This window comes from Olea europaea, unplaced genomic scaffold, assembly GCF_002742605.1.
Source record: "Olea europaea var. sylvestris unplaced genomic scaffold, O_europaea_v1 scaffold775, whole genome shotgun sequence".
Classification (NCBI taxonomy): Eukaryota; Viridiplantae; Streptophyta; class Magnoliopsida; order Lamiales; family Oleaceae; genus Olea; species Olea europaea.
The window spans coordinates 252,000-271,148 of record NW_019266170.1 but is presented as its reverse complement, the minus strand read 5'-3'; the positions used below and the strand labels follow the sequence as shown (position 1 = coordinate 271,148).

General features: G+C 32.9%; 1 protein-coding gene across 3 annotated transcripts; it reads right to left on the bottom strand.

Annotated features, from left to right (window-relative positions):
* Positions 1-594: 594 nt before the first annotated feature.
* On the bottom strand, positions 595-18,215 carry LOC111391315 (60S acidic ribosomal protein P2B-like). Of its 3 annotated transcripts, none has more exons than XM_023016511.1 (4): positions 18,061-18,215; positions 17,852-17,941; positions 1,009-1,238; positions 595-906 (listed from the first exon to the last, which is right to left on the bottom strand). In XM_023016511.1, the coding sequence occupies exons 2-4, from the start codon at positions 17,937-17,939 to the stop codon at positions 877-879; spliced, it is 348 nt and encodes a 115-aa protein (XP_022872279.1). In that variant the 5' UTR covers positions 17,940-17,941; positions 18,061-18,215; the 3' UTR covers positions 595-876. The 3 variants fall into 3 exon arrangements, with proteins under 3 accessions (XP_022872279.1, XP_022872277.1, XP_022872276.1); XM_023016509.1 differs by lacking the exon at positions 17,852-17,941 and adding an exon at positions 2,349-2,438 and having other exon boundaries at positions 18,061-18,195; XM_023016508.1 differs by lacking the exons at positions 17,852-17,941; positions 18,061-18,215 and adding exons at positions 2,349-2,438; positions 2,556-2,700.
* Positions 18,216-19,149: the final 934 nt, after the last annotated feature.

The following is a 19,149-nucleotide window of genomic DNA, read 5'->3' as shown; positions in this document are numbered from 1 at the left end:
TCGCCTCAACGTTATACTTTTATTGAAAGATGGTTGTCAAATAAGGAATAAATACTAAAGATTTGTTTGAGCCCCTTTTTTTTTTTAGAAAATGCATTTTGCAAAATTGAATTTTTGAATAATGTGATGGAATAAAAACTAAAGATGTGTTTAAGCCCCCATTATTATTATTATTATTATTATTATTTGGTTGAAAATGCATTTTGTAAAAGTGAATTTTTGAATAATATGTTGTCAAAAAGTAGAAGAAAAAACTTTAAATTTAAGTTTAAAATATTTTATTGTGGTATGTTATTGAAAATAAATTTGAAAAAAAAAAATGATTTTTATTATAATAGGGATCAAACAACGACTAAGCTCATGTTCAGCTCCCATTTTTTCAAAAATTCATTTTTTCAAAACTCATTCTCAACCACATTCTCCAACAAAATACTACTCCAAAATACATTTTGACCAAAAGATGGAGCTCAAACAAGGGCAAATACTTGAAGTACTACTATGTTTCTGTTTCGCTGAATGTAATACTTTCAAAGATGAACTTTGGTGGCCAGGGAAAACTTGTAACAAATAAGTTTGCATCGATTCTAACACAGCTCGAATAAGCACGTCTTTTACTCGAGAAGATGCAAGAGCTTACTGTGCTAAGAATTTAATCACGTAGAACACCTAAAACAATACAAAATATAAGATAAAGAAACTCCGAATTAAGAATATTATATCTTCAACGTCTTCCTCAACTAGTTTAGGAAATAAAATTCTGAAACCCAAAACTAAAAATTCATGCCGAAAACGTAGACAGATGGAAAATCTTCTAAAATGAACATGGTGTTGTAAGTTGCAGAGGTGTTTCGTACAAAAGGACATCTAAAACTGTTCTTAGTCGTCGAACAGACCGAAGCCCAATTCCTGTAAGAAAAACCGAAGACCAGTTATAAAAACAGAAGTATCAACCAATTTTATGGAGAGTTATATAAATGATAAAGAGGATAGTAAATTTCTGGAACTTACATCGTCGGACTCCTCTTTCTCTTCGACTTTCTCCTCTTTCTTTGTTTCAGCAGCAGCGGGTGCAGTGCCGCCACCTCCACCAGCAGCAGGTGCAGCAACGGCAACCGCTCCACCACCTGATGGGACTGAAGCCAACTTTTCTCTTCCAGCAGCAATTAGTTCAGTTATATCTTTGCCCTGAACTTGAGATAACAGCAATTCAATTCTCTCATCATCAGCCTCAGCTCCCACTGAACCAGAAAAGACGAACCCAGTTAATATGACCATAGCTAGATAAGTTCCAGCCCAGCAACAAACTCCAACAATTACCACGTTTGGCCCCCATTTTGTGGTAATAAAAATGGGTGGAATAGTATTTTTTTGAAAAATGAGTAGTTGAAAAAGAAGGAAAAGTTTTCGATTTACGTGTAATATTATTTGATGCAGGATCGTGTGATTAAAAATAGGATAGAGAAAAATGAAATGGAATGGAATTGAAATTAATGGGGGCCAAAAGGGGCAATATCAGTTCATACACAGGTTGATGCAAAAAAGGCTAAAGAACAAAGCAAATATCAATTCTCAATATAGTAAAAATGGCCACTTCGGAAACAATGGATTGAAAATTAGCAACAAATTTTTCGAACTCGGCAGGTCACAAACAATTAAATCATTTACAAAACTATTGAGAACGTCCAACAACCTCAAAGACACGTAAACAACACTAGCATATGTATGCATACAAACTCGTTAAAATGTCGTGACAGATTATAAGCAATTCACATCAGTTCATTGAGTAATCTATACATTTGTTTCAAGTGGTGCTAAAACATATAACGCTGATAATATTCATTATAGTCAAACATCCAACTGAAAGTAGATCTGATATAGAAAAAATGATCAGCGGATTAATATAAAAAAGGAATCTCTAAATGTCATTTATCCTTGGCCAAGCCAACTTCAATTCAGATACTTGGAATTGATAGATTGGATTGCCAGAAAAATCCTAATTTAAAATTTTTATTAATTCCAATTCTTTCATCAATTCCATGTTGCCAAGCTTTCATTGTGCTTCATCAAAATCTTCATTCACCACATTCAAAGAATATTAACACAAATTCTAAAGTTAAAGCACTGGATTTAAGCCCAAAAACTATAATTACGACACGTAATCAACATAATCAATTCAAAGGATCTACACACAAAAAGCTCTAAAAGTGGGCAATCCAGAATCATTTCATAAGCTTGCTACTGACAGTACAAAAATTATTTACACTAAAAAGACCATAAATTTTTTATCAAGAAACTGCTTAGATTACAAGTACCACAGACAAAGCATATAAATGTGTAGAGAGGAGAACCTGAGGCAAGGACATCCTTCAAGTCATCGGCTGTGGGGGAGGTGTTGCCACCCAAACAGGCCAACAAGTAAGCCGCGATAATCTTCATTTCTGTTCAAGAAAAACAATAATAAAAACATTTCACAAATTCAAACGTATAATAAACTAAACCTTGTTCCCAATTAATCAGTGTACAGATATATGGGAAGTTCATATTCAGACACCTACCTGGTGATTAATGTGCAGGGATCAAGGATCCGACACTCGGCTGGCTCTGCTCCTCTTAGGGTTTTATGAGGTAAGAGATGATGGAAACTTGAGCTTCGGCTATATACTCCGATAGCAGAGGGCAATTTATACCTAGGGTTTTTTGGATTGACGGATTCTGAAATATTTTTATTTCCTGTATTACCCTTGGGCTTGTCGGGAATGGACTTAGATGGAAGAAATAACACTAGGCCTGAGTCTCAATTTTTCAAATTTCATTTCCAACAATACATTCTTCTATAAAATAATAGTATATGTGTTTCAAAATATTTTATTATTTTTTAACCATACATCCTCTCAAAAAAATCACTTTTCCATAATACATTTTACCAAAAAACGGGGATCAAATTACTATGAATTTTGTAGCATTGTTTCATAAATTTTCACTTATAGCATCATCTTGTTAATTTTGAATACCAAACTGTTAATTTTCACTTCCCGCCCCTTTGTTGAATATTCTGATATTAGTACTCAACTTTGAATCCCATTCTTTATGCAATTTGAATCAATAATTATATTCACACGAACGACAATTTTAGTTAACTACCTAACATTTCACGCGAACGACAGTTTTTATTAACTACATAAATACAATTAAGTCTTCAATTTTTATTTATATCCTCGACTTTTTCCATCGTATTTTTGCCTTCAATCTTCTATTCACAACTTGTTCGTGATGATGGCCGAGAAATCCATTATGTGGTATAAAAAGACTTATTTGTCTCATTATTTTTAATTAAGTGAGATAAACAATAAATTTAAAAGTTAACCGAATATTTGGACAGAAACTATCATTATAAACAAGATGGTCAAATTAATTGAGCACAAAAAATAAAAATGAGGTGAAAAGGTTGGGAATATAAGTGAAACAAGAAACTCCAAATCGAAAAAGAACAAGGAACGGAAGGTGCCACCACCAAACACTGATTTATATTGCGCCACCAAAATGATCAATTCGACTATGGAAGATCTCAGCTTTTACGTTCTTAGGTTTAGTAGGACAGCAAAGTCAGGCTCCTACTAAATCAAAAACCCAATCTTACTCGAGCACCACCTTTAGATTGAATGAAATAAATACTTATGGACTTTGCTACATGTTATATAATGGGTTACATAATAATAACATATCTCTATTATTTATCAATTTAAAATACAATCAAATTTTTATCCAATATTTTCCTTCCACTTCATTTTATGTCATCACTTATGTATCATTTTTATGTAGAACTAACACAATCCAATATTTATAAGGTCGAGAACCTTCCAAGTTATGCATAAACCACATTCGTATATAGACTAGTGACTCCTCAAATAAACCAAATTCATTTCAGTTTTCAACACATCAGTAAATGTGAAACTAGCAAAACAGAACAAAAGGACACAACTTTTGTTGTAGAGATATGTCTCTTTAGACATGTATTTTTCAACAAGACGTGTCTTTTTAGACATGCATTTTTATCGAGTTGTGTCTTTTGATTCACAATTTTTGGAACACTATATATTGATTTCGTATGATTGAAATTAATTTATTCAATTCATAAATTGCATATCATGTTGATGCATATTCATTTGTTCATTTACTTTGAATTAAAAGAGAGTTCAAAACATTAGTAAGGATTGTTGATCTACGAAATTTGGAGTGTTCCTATTGTGGGACGTGATTCTTGCATTTTGGGAGACGAATGTCGAAAAATCGTTAACACCCTAGTCGGGGCATTATCGTTTTCAGGACAAAGAGTTTATTTCTTGTCTCGATTTGCATTTCTCATTTCTATTTTTCGTATTCAATTTTGGTTAGTCGAAATTCTGTTCAATTTCATGCATGTAAAAATTATGTCATTAGAATATAATTTATGCATGTTTATATTTTCCTAACAATCTTAAACGATTATTTATGTGCATATTATATTCTGTCATAATAACGAACTCATTTCATGATTTGTGAATTCTGTTCTTGGAATGGGGATGCTTAATGCATGTAGTCTCATGATAAAATTAAGTTTCTGCTACTGCTTATGGATCCAATTGTTTGAACTTTAATATTGTATACAACTTCTATCTATTTTGCATGTATATGTGGAAAGTTGGATTCATTATGCAGTTTGGAATTAAACACGAGACAACAAGTTTTCTTGACTTGCAATACGTATTCATTTAGTGGTGACTCGGTAACGCAATAATTAGAAGTGAAGCCACTATAATTTTATTTTGCAACGTTGTGTATGAAACAAAATAATGCGATAACCTAATTCTTGATTCCAGCATGACAACAAGTCCTAAGACAATTCAAATCTGCTGATTTTAGAGACCAGATGGTCTTCTTGATTGCAGAATACACAACAATATATAAATACAATATTTCGTCTATTCATGACGCACAAGTTTATTTTTATTATGAAATGTACAAGATTGCAAAATAATATAGTGGAAAACGGTAGCATCTAGTGATGATTTAAGAGAAAACATCCACCCCTGCGTTTCCCCAGTCATTAGTTGTTCCGCAGCAGATGAACCTGATTTATTAATCACAAATAGATTCAAGATTTCTATGTAATATACAAAACTAGCCACCACATCTTACGAGACACATGGATTAAACATGAAAAATAGTCACATACAGAAGGGCTTAAGCTACGTTTTTTAAAAGGTTGGCTTTTTAAGATCGACGTCGAAACTCAATGATAACATGGGTGACACAACATGACTAGAAAATATTCAATTTAACACTGAGATGGAACACTCAGACAAGGTAGACATGTTAGGATTCCGAACTGAATTCAGAGAGTCAAAATGGAGAAGCTTCCTACAGGAGATCAATTAAATGAATGGAAGGAAGTTTTTGAAGTAAATTTTGACTTACCGTTAATCGTGAAGTTTTCTTGTAAATCTTGTCACATACACATATATCGAATTTCCAACATTGTTGAAGAAGTTGAAATAGACATGTCTCCATGAGTGCTTGAGAAATAGAGTAAAAATAACAGCCCACAATCCAAAAATGAAACCAAATGCCATACAGAAGTAAAACTCTCGAGTTATGAACCCATTATCTTCTTCAACATTGTTTCCCTTTCCATAATCAGTTAGGGAAGGATCAGGAGCATCTTGAGGACACACTGTTAGAGGACACCCACATAGTTTGTTGTTCCCACTATAGGTAGAAGGGTTGAAGCTTTGTAGTTGAGTGCCTATTGGAATTTTCCTTGTCAAATTATTGTATGATAAGTCCAGAATGCTGAGATAGTTTAGATTTGCAAGGCCAGTGGGAATCTCTCCATAAAGTTGATTTTTAGACAAGTCGAGCCATTCCAACATCTCCATTTGACCAATGCTTGAAATAATATTTCCCGTCAAATGGTTTCTCAATAAGTTCAAGAAAATTAAACCCTTCATATCAAAAAGTTCTTGAGGAATAGTTCCAAATAACATATTGCTAGAAAGATCATTGCCTTTTAGAAGCCCAAGCTATATTCTATCGCTTTTCCTTTCCATTGAACTAAAACATTGTCGACGTATCTTTCAAAGAAAACCTCACTGATTGGTATTGTTTCAATTGAACTATTTTTCTCAACCAAAGAAGTAAAATTGTTTAAACATCGCGAAATTTTCCCTGAGATAAGGTTTATAGAAAGGTCCAAGATTTGAATATTGACAAGATGGCAAATTGTTGGAGATATTTTTCCATGAAATTGATTAGATCGAAGGCTAAGACCTACCAATCTTGTTAGATGAGTCCCTATCCATGCTGGAATATCTCATGTGAGCTTGTTTTCTCCCAAATCAATCATTCTCAAGGCTGTGCAATTTTTCAAAGAAGATGGCAACTTGCCCATGATATTATTGTTGCGCAAGTGCAACGTCTGAAGCTGATATAAGGCACCAATGGTGTTGGGAATTTTACCCCGAAAATGATTATTTGCTAAATTAAGAATGATTAAATTTGTTAAGCTCTTCCAGCAGTTGGGAAGCTTTCCGGATAACTAGTTATCTGAGAGATCAAGGATGGAGGCAAAGAAGTCACTGGGAATTTTGCATACATAATAGATGGATCTAGAAAACATATTTTTGGAGATGCTTAAAATTTCTGATTGAAAAACAAATATCGGTATTGGACTCGAAAAATTATTATGACTCAAATCCGCAATCTTAGGAAATAAGTCTTTGGAGACTTCAGGAATTTTGCCTCTCATCTGGTTATGAGAGATATTTAAATATCTTCCGAAGGACATATTCCAAAACCAATCAGGTACTACATCTGATATGCCAGCAACAGATATATCAAGATTTACATAGCTATTATGAGTTTAAAGCCATTTTGGAAAATAAGGACCCATATTGCAATGGCTAAGGAATATATCATTCAATTGAAAAGGAGGATCCCAGTCAGAGCTCAAGTTCAAAGTCAGATAATTGAAGGATAAATCCAGGCGTTTTAAGCTGGCAAGATTTGACAGTTGGGCTTCAGTGATTGTACCTTCCAAAAAATTTGAAGCGACAAGGAAAATTTCAAGATTGGAATGTTGCCAAATGCCTTCAAGTAGCCTTTTCAATTGATTTCTGGTGAGATACAGTTCTATCAATGACGAATGTACTTTCAAGCCTAGCAATGATCCTGAAATATGATTGTAACCCAAGTCTAAAACTTCAAGACTCGAAGGTTGCCCAAGACTTTGTGGGAGAAACCCATTCAATTGATTCCAGCAGAATATCAATTTCCTTAAGCACGAAAATTTGGTATGATCTGGCAAGGCACCAAAAAATTGATTCCCACAGAGATCCAGGCTCTCAAGTGACATCTCTACTTTTTCGGATAAATTGCGAAATAACTCGGTAATAGACTCATTTAAATTATTTTTTATGTAAATCTAGCAAGATCAAATGACTTACATTCCTCCAAAGATTTGGGAATCCCACCATGTAGCTTATTGCTACACAAATTAAGCTTTTCAAGAAAAATCAGTTCCCCGAAGGCATTACGAATAGGACACTCTAATTGATTATACAAGAGGTCTATGCTTATAGCACTTTTGGTAAAGTTAAACAGCCAGGGGAAAATGGAATTGGAAGTTAGATCGTTTATGGATAGATCGAGGAAATCAAGAAAGGGCGAGGAAGATTTAGTGAAGATATCTTTGGCTGGCAAAGTATTGGAAAGTTGACAGCTCGACAAATGCAATTCTTTGAGGAAAGGAAGCTTTGTTATTTGCAGTTGCCAGTTGGTTTCAGAAAGGTCAACATAAGTCAAGTCAAGATACGATAACAAAGAAAGATGAAAAAGCCATTCAAGGTTCTTTATACTCAGTCGCCGGTTAGCAAGTTCAAGAGTCTGCAGGTTGGTAAGTTTACCAAGTTCGTAAGGAACGTCTCCAGAAAAGCCTGAAAACTGAAGTTTCAAGTGTCTAAATTTCTTGAAGGAACCAAAGAATTTTGGTATTTGACTCAATCCGAAATAATTGTAACTTAGGTCCAGGTAATTCAATTGCTGCAACTCAAGCAATGTAGGGTTGATCTTACCTCTCAAGGGAATACAAAAAGGTGAATTCCCTAATTTCAAGGAGTTGAGATCAAGGTGGATTATGTGACCAGTAACGTTGCTACATGCCACACCACTCCATTTGCAGCATTCACTCTTATCCCCTTCACTTTCCCAGGACGAGAGAAGGCCACCGTCGTCTATAAGGCTTTGCTTAAACTCGAGAAGAGCTTGTCTCTCCCTTTCTAAGCACAAAACTTCTCCAGAATTAGACAGTGAAGTCGGTTTCATGCACAGAGAAAATACAAATAATAGTAAATACAGTACTTTGATAATTCCAATATGCTCCATCATTTTTTAGTGATTTCGAATTTATAGTGATATAGGAAGATTTAAATCTTCGAGTTATATGTGCTCTGCAGATTGCAAAAATCATTTTTACAAGTCCACTCGAAGAAAGGTTGGCCCATACTCTTCAATATTTCCACAATATTTTCCAAAATTTTTAATAATGACAAGAGGATTCATTGAATTACAGGCTGTTTAGTTGACTCAATAGTCAAGGTCTTTTTGGCAGTTACAAACATATTTCATAGACACTTATGGTTTTAATTAGTTGACTCTATAGGCAAGGTCTTTCCTTTGACCGATGGTGGAAAAGTATAGCTTGTATTATGAGGTTAAATAATTTCAAAAGGAGGAATGTTATTCCTAGTGAAGATCATCAAGAATCTTTCTATGTCACATAGGACAACTATCGATAGTACACACTATATATAGCATTGTTATTTCAAAGCCACTATGCTTGAATACCATGTTGTAACATCTTATTTTAAAGGTTATTATTTTTAAAAGGCATGATTTAACACACCCGACAAACCTTAACACATGGATTCACCCAAAGAAGAATTGGCCACATATTTTCATTATGTATAATCCGCTTATGATTCCTCTCTAAAGAGTGTGTTTGGGAGATTTTTTTCAAAGTCTAAAAGCCCCGCACTTTATGAAGGTCAAAGAGCTTAAAAAGTTGTTTTAGAGAAGCCCAAATTCCGAGCATCTCTAAAATATCTCTAGTACAACGTTTATAGGAACCTATAATTTTCATTTAATGAAGGTCTAAAATTAACAAAATGCTTATTAATATATCTAAAAGAATGTTGTTATTTGTCGTCGTCCTACTTGATACACATATGACAATTTATGATTTGATGCGTAAGGTAATACCAAGTTAATGAATTAAATTGCATTACTCCATCAAAAAAGATTTCTAACTCCTAACACAAACAATCAATTTAATATCCAAGACGCATTTTAAATTCATGATCAAATAGTCAAAACTTTCATTAAATTCTCTACTCATCATAGTTGTGCAAATGAACCTTAAAATTAGTGAAAGAATGTTCAAATTGACCCAAAACAAATGCCAGAAAACAATACTCGTAAACAACAGCAGCAATTGAAGTGCACAATATGCAAATACTAAATTATGGACGTAAACAATATGCAAAAACTAAATTATGAACGTAAAAGAAGGTCTAAAAGTCCTGCTGAATTTTGGCAATGAGTGCGACATGTATGACATAGAAACGAAGAGGCGGCTCTGAACCATGGATGTAAAAGTCGGCCAAAGTCCAGAGGAGAGGTAATTCCCCCCTTAATTCTAAAAATTAATTTACACCCAACAATAGACTTGTCTTTACGTTTTGGGACTAATTCCCATGTTTAATTGTTATCGAAGGAATTTATCTTTTCTTTCATTGCTTTCACCCAATCCTCAGATTGTTCACTCCTCAAAGCTCCTTCATAAGTGTTGGTTCCATATCAACTAGTTTTTCATAACTAGCATAAGCAAGTTTAAAATCAGACTCTAATCTTTGAGCCATCCTATAGGTTCTTCTAACTTTGTCTCCAACTAACTGGTAATCAGACAAAAGATTTTACTCTCTTTGATATTCCTTTATAACCTCATTTCTCTCAATATTTTCACTCTGATTATCTTCTAATTCAGGATTTTGATGCTCCACCTCAATGAGGTGGTGGGGGGTTTGATCACTGAAAGGCCTTAAATCCACTTGAGATTTATCACTAGTGTTTTCTTGCTGTTTTTCTCTCAAGATGCCACTTTCTGATTTTAGATACAACATTTCAAACTCATTAAATGTAATATCACGACTTATGATGATCTTAACTCCAGATTGACTTCTATCCCAAAGCATATACTCTTTAACTCCTTCAGAGTATCCTAAGAAAACACATTTCCTAGCTCTAGGTTCTAGTTTTTCCTCATTTTGATGAGAGAAAGCACAGTTAGAAATTTTTAACACAGTATAGTCAGCACATTTACCATACCATTTTTCATGTGGAGTATCACCATTTAATGCAGTAGAAGGTGTAAAATTAATCAGATAACATGCAGTCATAACAACTTCACCCCAAAAAGATTTAGGAACATCAGAATTCAACATCATACAGCTAACTTTGTCAAGTAAAGTATGATTCATACGTTCAGCTACTCCGTTCTGTTGAGGCGTATAAGGAACAATTTTATGTCTAGTAATTCCACATTTTTCAGACATATCATCAAAATCTTTTTTACAAAATTCTAGGTCATTATCAGTTTTTAGATATTTTATCTTTTTGCCAATTTGAGTTTCATCTTGCAATTTCCATATTTTGAAATTTTTAAATGTTTCAGTTTTATCTTTTAACAGATAGACCTACACTCTACGAGATTAATAATCAATTATGGACAAAAAATATCTATTACTACCCATTGTAGGATTAGTAGCAGGCCCCATAAATCAGTATGAATATATTACAAAACTTTAGTACTTTTGTACATACCAGATGAAAAAGATGACTTATGATGTTTACCAAGGATACAGTGAACACAAAAAGATGCATTAGACACACAGTCTTTTCCAAATACACCTTTATCATTTAGCAGTTTAAGTCCTTTAATACTTATGTGAGCTAACCTACTATGCCACTTGTGTATGTCGTCTGTGTTGGTCAAATTTATAGAGGAAGATGAATTTTTAATAATTTCAGCAGTAGTCACAAAAATACCGTTTCTTATAATACCTTTACATGTGATAAAAGCACTCTTAATTATTTTTAGCATGTTGTTTCTAATTTCACCAGAAAAACCACTAGTTTCTACTGCTCCTACAAAAATGAGATTCCTTGCCATTTCATGAATATATCTGGCTTCATGTAATTTAAGCACATAACCAGTGTCAAATTTTAACGTGATATCACCAATTCCAGCAATTTTATATGCATGATTATTGCACAAAATAGCATGTCCACTTTCAGATTCTTGCAAATTTTCAAACAAGGCTTTATGTGATGAAATATGAAATGATGCATCAAAATCAAATATCCATTCATGTAAATGTGATTTCACAGTTAGATTTATTTCAGTAGGTTCAGAATTTAATAACACATAGACTTTACAGCATTCATCATAAGACATAATAACATTTCATTTGCCTCGTCGTGAATCTTTTCTTTTTGTTTGTTTTTCTCAACATAACAATCTTTAATAAAATGTCCAGTTTTATCGCACCTATAATATTTTCTACCTTTAGTTTTACTTTTTGACCTATGTAGACTTCTACTTTTCTTTTTACTACTTGATGCGTATCCACTTTGGTTATCATGAGTCCTAGATTGAGACCTACCTCTCTTATATGAACCTCGCCACTTTTTCTCTTGACTCTCTTGGCTTGCATTTCCATATCTTTATTTCTTAACGAGTCCATGACAATTTCACGTGTTAAAGTGTCTCTTCCGTATTTAATAGTATTTTTAACTTATAAGTGTCATGGATAGCATTTAACAAAATGATTGCTTTACATTCTTCAGATACTTTCTCATCACAGTTAGTGATATCTTGCACAAGTTTATTGAAAACATCCCAATTGCGATCCAAATCTTTTTAAGAATCGATTTTGAAGCTAAAAAAGCTTTCAAATAGAAAAAGTTTATTTGCAGTGGATTTAGACACATAAAGCTCCTCCAATTTTTCCCAAAGATTCCTATGGTTTCACAATAATACACTATTATAGAACCTCAGGATTTCATGAGAATCAAGTTCTCAGATCAAGGGAAGAAACTAGAATAGGAGTCTAGGTACAAGTCTAAAATAATACGAGATTAAGTAACGCAACGACGTTCAACAAATAAATCTAAAGATGATAAATAAGTAATTTCACTTAGAAAATTAAACAAAGAATGGCAAGTAATCCTAGGTTTTACCAACAAGCAATGGTTGCCAAGCAATGAGAACCCCAAATTCTAATGATCACCCACACGATGATCTGCTAGTGCAAAAATGTGAATGTTTCAACCAATTTATCAGAGCAGACCTATCTGAGTACGTAAACTACGAGATATATGAATTTACTACTTTAGGACCGCGATTTTGGCCTAAAGTAATTCAGTAAATATATATGGCAATTTCGACCGTCGACCCACAAAGAGCAAAATCGTCCAACTTTTTCTGTGTAACCTGAAATAGAAAATAAACTATATCAATGCGTCCAGGAGATCGAAATTAGCAAACTGCCCGAAGAAAGCTCGTCGGAATTCGTCGTTGTTAGAGGTCACTACCGCCACCACACGCTCTACTTGGATAAGCACCACTGCCTACTGGTTCCGGGTATGGGCTCAGATTTTCTGGCAAGTCAATGATTTGGCCGAAATTTGCAATTTCCGGTTCGGCCTCTTTTGAAAAAGGCGATCTGGCCGCCTCTTGTCGTTGATTTTTGGCCGAATTTTGGTCGGAGTTCCACCATCACCTCGCTCCGATACCAATTGTTGAGCTAATCCCACCTACAATTGAACAAATCGACCAAGTGAGTGAAGGAATTGAATTGAAAACTTAAGGAACTCAAAATGAAAAAGAAGAACTAAAGAACAATGTTTTCCCTTTTGATTTGGCTAAGAAATAATCAATCCAACACCACTAAGGCAACTCCAATTGGAGATTTTTCAGTCATAGAGATAGTGGCTGATTTTCTACCATGCACAAAGAAGAGACCGATTTTTGGTGTGTGGAGAAAGTGAGGCCAAGAGTCCAATTTACATGCAAAGGAAAACAAATTTCCCATAAAGAATCTGTAGGATGAAGTTGAAAAAAATTGAAAATGGTTATTAAAGATAAGGACAGTATAACCATTGCAACCATCTAAATCTCACATGATTTAGAATTATCTCTAAAGTTGGGTATTGAGTAGCAAGCCTAGTGGGCTGATTTTTTCTAAATACCCAACACAATTGGGTTACATCAATTGTGATAAAGATTTATAATTCTTCAATTCTGGGCTTATAGCCTATGAAGTTAAACGGGCCTCGATTTTTCAATATTGCCTAGAGAATTTGACATAACTTACTAAAATGCCCAATAGAGACGATAACCATATTTGTGCAATGTTGAGAACTATCTAGAGATGTAATCTCTAAATATAGAAACTAGTGGCTTGTGATTAGATGGCATCATCCACGTGAAAACATAAAGATCAGTGAAAATTACTTGGTATTCGTGAGGCAGCCATGCTGATTCCATCTTTGTATATTTCAACTTATAGTATTAAGAGACGAGAATTTTAATCATATTTTCATTGATATCAAAGTAATTTATACTTGTTATACTTTAAAGTTGCCTAGTTAGTATAAAGAATATGGATTTATGATTCCATAATAATTTAGTCCTAAAAGTAAATATCAGATTTTTGAGTTACTTGGTGTCCGTGAGGCAACCATGCTGATTCCATCTTTGTCGAAATCCTTCCATGCCCTCAACTACAGTTGCCAAAATCAAGCGCCTAAAACAAAAATAATACCTTATCTAATTACTTTACCATGATGAAATTTGATCTGACGAATCAGCATAATTAAACTATGACAAAATCCGTGGAGTGAATGATGGCATATAATTTATACTATCTTATATAGAAATTTCCGCTCCTACTCATCGGAAAAAGACTTGAACTTTCATTTGGACTATACTGCTTGGAGACTTTGAGTTGACATATAAATTCAAGTCTAGGACGTTTTAAGATGATGACAATTCTTTGAGTTGCATTTTTCCTGCCTGCAAAAATATACAATTCTAGTGCTTGTTTGGTAGGAATTTTGATAATTTATTTTTTTATCGCTAAAGTTAAAGTGGGTCCTATCTGTGAGAAAAGAATTCAAAAATGACGGCTGTAATAGTGAAATAACGATAAAAAAATTGATTTTAATTGACTTAAATTTTGTACCAAACAAACTCTAATAGTTTGCCACGTAAAGCAGATGGTACAGAATGTCCAACGTGAATGATTTTAAAGAAGAAAAATAGAGATTAACATTTTATTAGTTGTGCTGTCTATTCAATCATTATTTCAAACTATTTTTTCTCCATAATTATTTTTAATCAAATAATAAAATATTTTGCATATAAATTAAAACTTATTCCCTACTTTTAACCATTCTCCTAAAAATTACTATCAAAAAAATTAATGCTACGTATAGCCCCAATGAAGTTGTAACTCTAGTTTAAGTGACGTTAGATGATAGATTAAGAGTCTGTTTGATTACAATAATGAAATTTGGATGAAAAAAACGAATTTTAGGGAATTGAATTGCTTATAATTTGTTTTATTGAAAATTATCAATTAAAAGTGTTTGATTAATATAACTTTTCGCCTGAAAAATATTGAAATTTTGAATTTTTTAGTCTTCATTTGGCTTTGTTTTTCATAAAAATTGTCAATTGAATGGTTATAATTTATTACAACTGTGGATAAAATTTGTTTCCATTGTCAAAAAAATTAAAAATAAAAAGAAGTTGGAAAATCCAATTTCCACCAAAACTAAAAGAAAATCAATTTCTTAAAATCCAAGTAAATGTGGTCACGTAGGGGTTAATTGAAAAACCAATTCTATGGAAAATTTTGACCGTCAAACATACCATTTGCGTGCATTTTTCATGGAAAAAGAAGCCTATCAAACATGCCGTAAGAGTCTATTCGTTTCCCACTTTTACAGTAAGAATGCATATTGAAATAGTTGATTGATGAAAAATGTATATTAAAAAATAAGGAAAAGTTTTTGTTTTGCGTGTAATATTATTTTATTGAAAAATATGTGGTTGAAAAGAAAAAAAAGAGAAAAATATTTTTTTAAGAAAAATGGGTATCAAACTAGACTTAATAAAATGTTAAATTAAATGAGTTATTTAATTTCACTTATCACATTAACGTCATGTAGATTGAAGTTACAATCCCAATGAAACTAACATTTTTTTTTATGATCGTAAATATTCAAACCAACTTACGTGTACCTTGATAATCTCACGAAACCCTAAAATTTAGGACTGAATATTCACCTCATTGTTATACTTTTATTGAAAGATGGTTGTCAAATAAGGAATAAATACTAAAGATTTGTTTGAGCCTCCTTTTTTTTTTTTTTTTGAAAATGCATTTTGCAAAATTGAATTTTTCAATAATGTGACGGAATAAAAACTAAATATGTGTTTAAGCCCCCATTTTTTTTTTTTGGTTGAAAATGCATTTTGTAAAAGTGAATTTTTGAATAATAAAGTAGAAGTAAAAACTTTAAATTTAAGTTTAAAATATTTTATTGTGGTATGTGATTGAAAATAATTTTGATAAAAAAATGAGTTTTATTATAATAGAGATCAAACAGCAACTAAACTCATGTTTAGCCCCCATTTTTTCAAAATTTCATTTTTTCAAAACTCATTCTCCAACAAAATACTGCTTCAAAATACATTTTGACCAAAAGATGGAGCTCAAACACGGGCAAATATTTGGAGTACTATGTTTCTGTTATGCTGAATGTAATACTTTCAAAGATGAACTTTGGTGGCCAGGGAAAACTTGTAACAAATAAGTTTGCATCGATTCTAACACAGCTCGAATAAGCACGTCTTTTACTCGAGAAGATGCAAGAGCTTACTGTGCTAAGAATTTAATCACGTAGAACACCTAAAACAATACAAAATATAAGAAAAAGAAACTCCAAATTAAGAATATTACATCTTCAACGTCTTCCTCAACTACTTTAGGAAAGAAAATTCTGAAACCCAAAACTAAAAATTCATGCCGAAAACATAGACAGATGGAAGATCTTCTAAAGGAAAAGTTTTCGATTTACGTGTAATATTATTTGATGGAGGATCGTGTGATTAAAAATAGGATAGAGAAAAATGAAATGGAATGGAATTGAAATTAATGGGGGCCAAAAGGGGCAATATCAGTTCATACACAGGTTGATGCAAAAAAGGCTAAAGAACAAAGCAAATATCAATTCTCAATATGGTAAAAATGGCCACTTCGGAAACAATGGATTGAAAATTAGCAACACATTTTTCGAAGTCGGCAGGTCACAAACAACTAAATCATTTACAAAACTATTGAGAACGTCCAACAACCTCAAAGACACGTAAACAACACTAGCATATGTATGCATACAAACTCGTTAAAATGTCGTGACAGATTATAAGCAATTCACATCAGTTCATTGAGTAATCTATACATTTGTTTCAAGTGGTGCTAAAACATATAACGCTGATAATATTCATTATAGTCAAACATCCAACTGAAAGTAGATCTGATATAGAAAAAATGATCAGCGGATTAATATAAAAAAGGAATCTCTAAATGTCATTTATCCTTGGCCAAGCCAACTTCAATTCAGATACTTGGAATTGATAGATTGGATTGCCAGAAAAATCGTAATTTAAAATTTTTATTAATTCCAATTCTTTCATCAATTCCATGTTGCCAAGCTTTCATTGTGCTTCATCAAAATCTTCATTCACCACATTCAAAGAATATTAACACAAATTCTAAGTGTGATTAAAAATAGGATACAGAAAAATGAAATGGAATGGAATTGAAATTAATGGGGGCCAAAAGGGGCAATATCAGTTCATATACAGGTTGATGCAAAAAAAGGCTAAAGAACAAAGCAAATATCAATTCTCAATATAGTAAAAATGGCCAATTCGGAAACAATGGATTGAAAATTAGCAACACATTTTTCGAACTCGGCAGGTCACAAACAACTAAATCATTTACAAAACTATTGAGAACGTCCAACAACCTCAAAGACACGTAAACAACACTAGCATATGTATGCATACAAACTCGTTAAAATGTCGTGACAGATTATAAGCAATTCACATCAGTTCATTGAGTAATCTATACATTTGTTTCAAGTGGTGCTAAAACATATAACGCTGATAATATTCATTATAGTCAAACATCCAACTGAAAGTAGATCTGATATAGAAAAAATGATCAGCGGATTAATATAAAAAAGGAATCTCTAAATGTCATTTATCCTTGGCCAAGCCAACTTCAATTCAGATACTTGGAATTGATAGATTGGATTGCCAGAAAAATCGTAATTTAAAATTTTTATTAATTCCAATTCTTTCATCAATTCCATGTTGCCAAGCTTTCATTGTGCTTCATCAAAATCTTCATTCACCACATTCAAAGAATATTAACACAAATTCTAAAGTTAAAGCACTGGAGTTAAGCCCAAAAACTATAATTACGACACGTAATCAACATAATCAATTCAAAGGATCTACACACAAAAAGCTCTAAAAGTGGGCAATCCAGAATCATTTCATAAGCTTGCTACTGACAGTACAAAATTTATTTACACTAAAAAGAGCATAAATTTTTTATCAAGAAACTGCTGAGATTACAAGTACCACAGACAAAGCATATAAATGTGTAGAGAGGAGAACCTGAGGCAAGGACATCCTTCAAGTAATCGGCTGTGGGGGAGGTGTTGCCACCCAAACAGGCCAACAAGTAAGCAGCGATAATCTTCATTTCTGTTCAAGAAAAACAATAATAAAAACATTTCACAAATTCAAACGTATAATAAACTAAACCTTGTTCCCAATTAATCTGTGTACAGATATATATGGGAAGTTCATATTCAGACACCTACCTGGTGATTAATGTGCAGAGATCAAGGATCCGACACTCGGCGGGCTCTGCTCCTCTTAGGGTTTTATGAGGTAAGAGATGATGAAAACTTGAGCTTCGGCTATATACTCCGATAGCAGAGGGCAATTTATACCTAGGGTTTTTTGGATTGATGGATTCTGAAATATTTTTATTTCCTGTATTACCCTTGGGCTTGTCGAGAATGGACTTAGATGGAAGAAATAACACTAGGCCCGAGTCTCAATTTTTCAAATTTCATTTCCAACTATACATTCTTCTATAAAATAATAGTATATGTGTTTCAAAATATTTTATTATTTTTTAACCATACATCCTCTAAAAAAAATCACTATTCCATAATACATTTTACCAAAAAAAGGTGATCAAATTGCTATGAATTTTGTAGCATTGTTTCATAAATTTTCACTTATAGCATCATCTTGTTAATTTTGAATACCAAACTGTTAATTTTCACTTCCCGCCCTTTGTTGAATATTCTTATATTAGTACTCAACTTTGAATCCCATTCTTTATGTGATTTGAATCAATAATTATATTCACACGAACGACAATTTTAGTTAACTACCTAACATTTCAGGAGAACAACAGTTTTTGTTAACTACACAAATACAATGAAGTCTTCAATTTTTATTTATATCCTCGACTTTTTCCATCGTATTTTGCCTTCAATCTTCTATTCACAACTTGTTCCTGATGATGGCCGAGAAGTCCATTACGTGGTATAAAAAGACTTATTTGTGTCACGTATTTTTAATTAAGTGAGATAAACAATAAATTTAAAAGTTAACGGAATATTTGGATAGAAACTATCATTATAAACAAGATGGTCAAATTAATTGAGCACTAAAAGTAAAAATGAGGTGAAAAGGTTGGGAATATAAGTGAACAAGAAACTCCAAATTGACCAAAAACAAGGAACGGAGGGTGCCACCACAAAACACCGATTTATATTGCGCCACCAAAATGATCAATTCGACTATGGAAGATATCAGATTTCACGTTCTTAGGTTTAGTAGGACGGCAAAGTCAGGTTCCTACTAAATCAAAAACCCACTCTTACTCGGCACCA

What these genes read in the sequence shown, in the direction of transcription:
- LOC111391315 (XM_023016511.1), bottom strand. Translation starts at nt 17,939, where the DNA reads ATGAAGATTATCGCTGCTTACTTGTTGGCCTGTTTGGGTGGCAACACC. An exon ending in GAAGGATGTCCTTGCCTCAG is followed by an intron (nt 1,239 to 17,851) that starts GTTCTCCTCTCT and finishes TTTCTGGTTCAG; the next exon opens with TGGGAGCTGAGGCTGATGAT. An exon ending in AGAAAGAGGAGTCCGACGAT is followed by an intron (nt 907 to 1,008) that starts GTAAGTTCCAGA and finishes TTTTTCTTACAG; the next exon opens with GAATTGGGCTTCGGTCTGTT.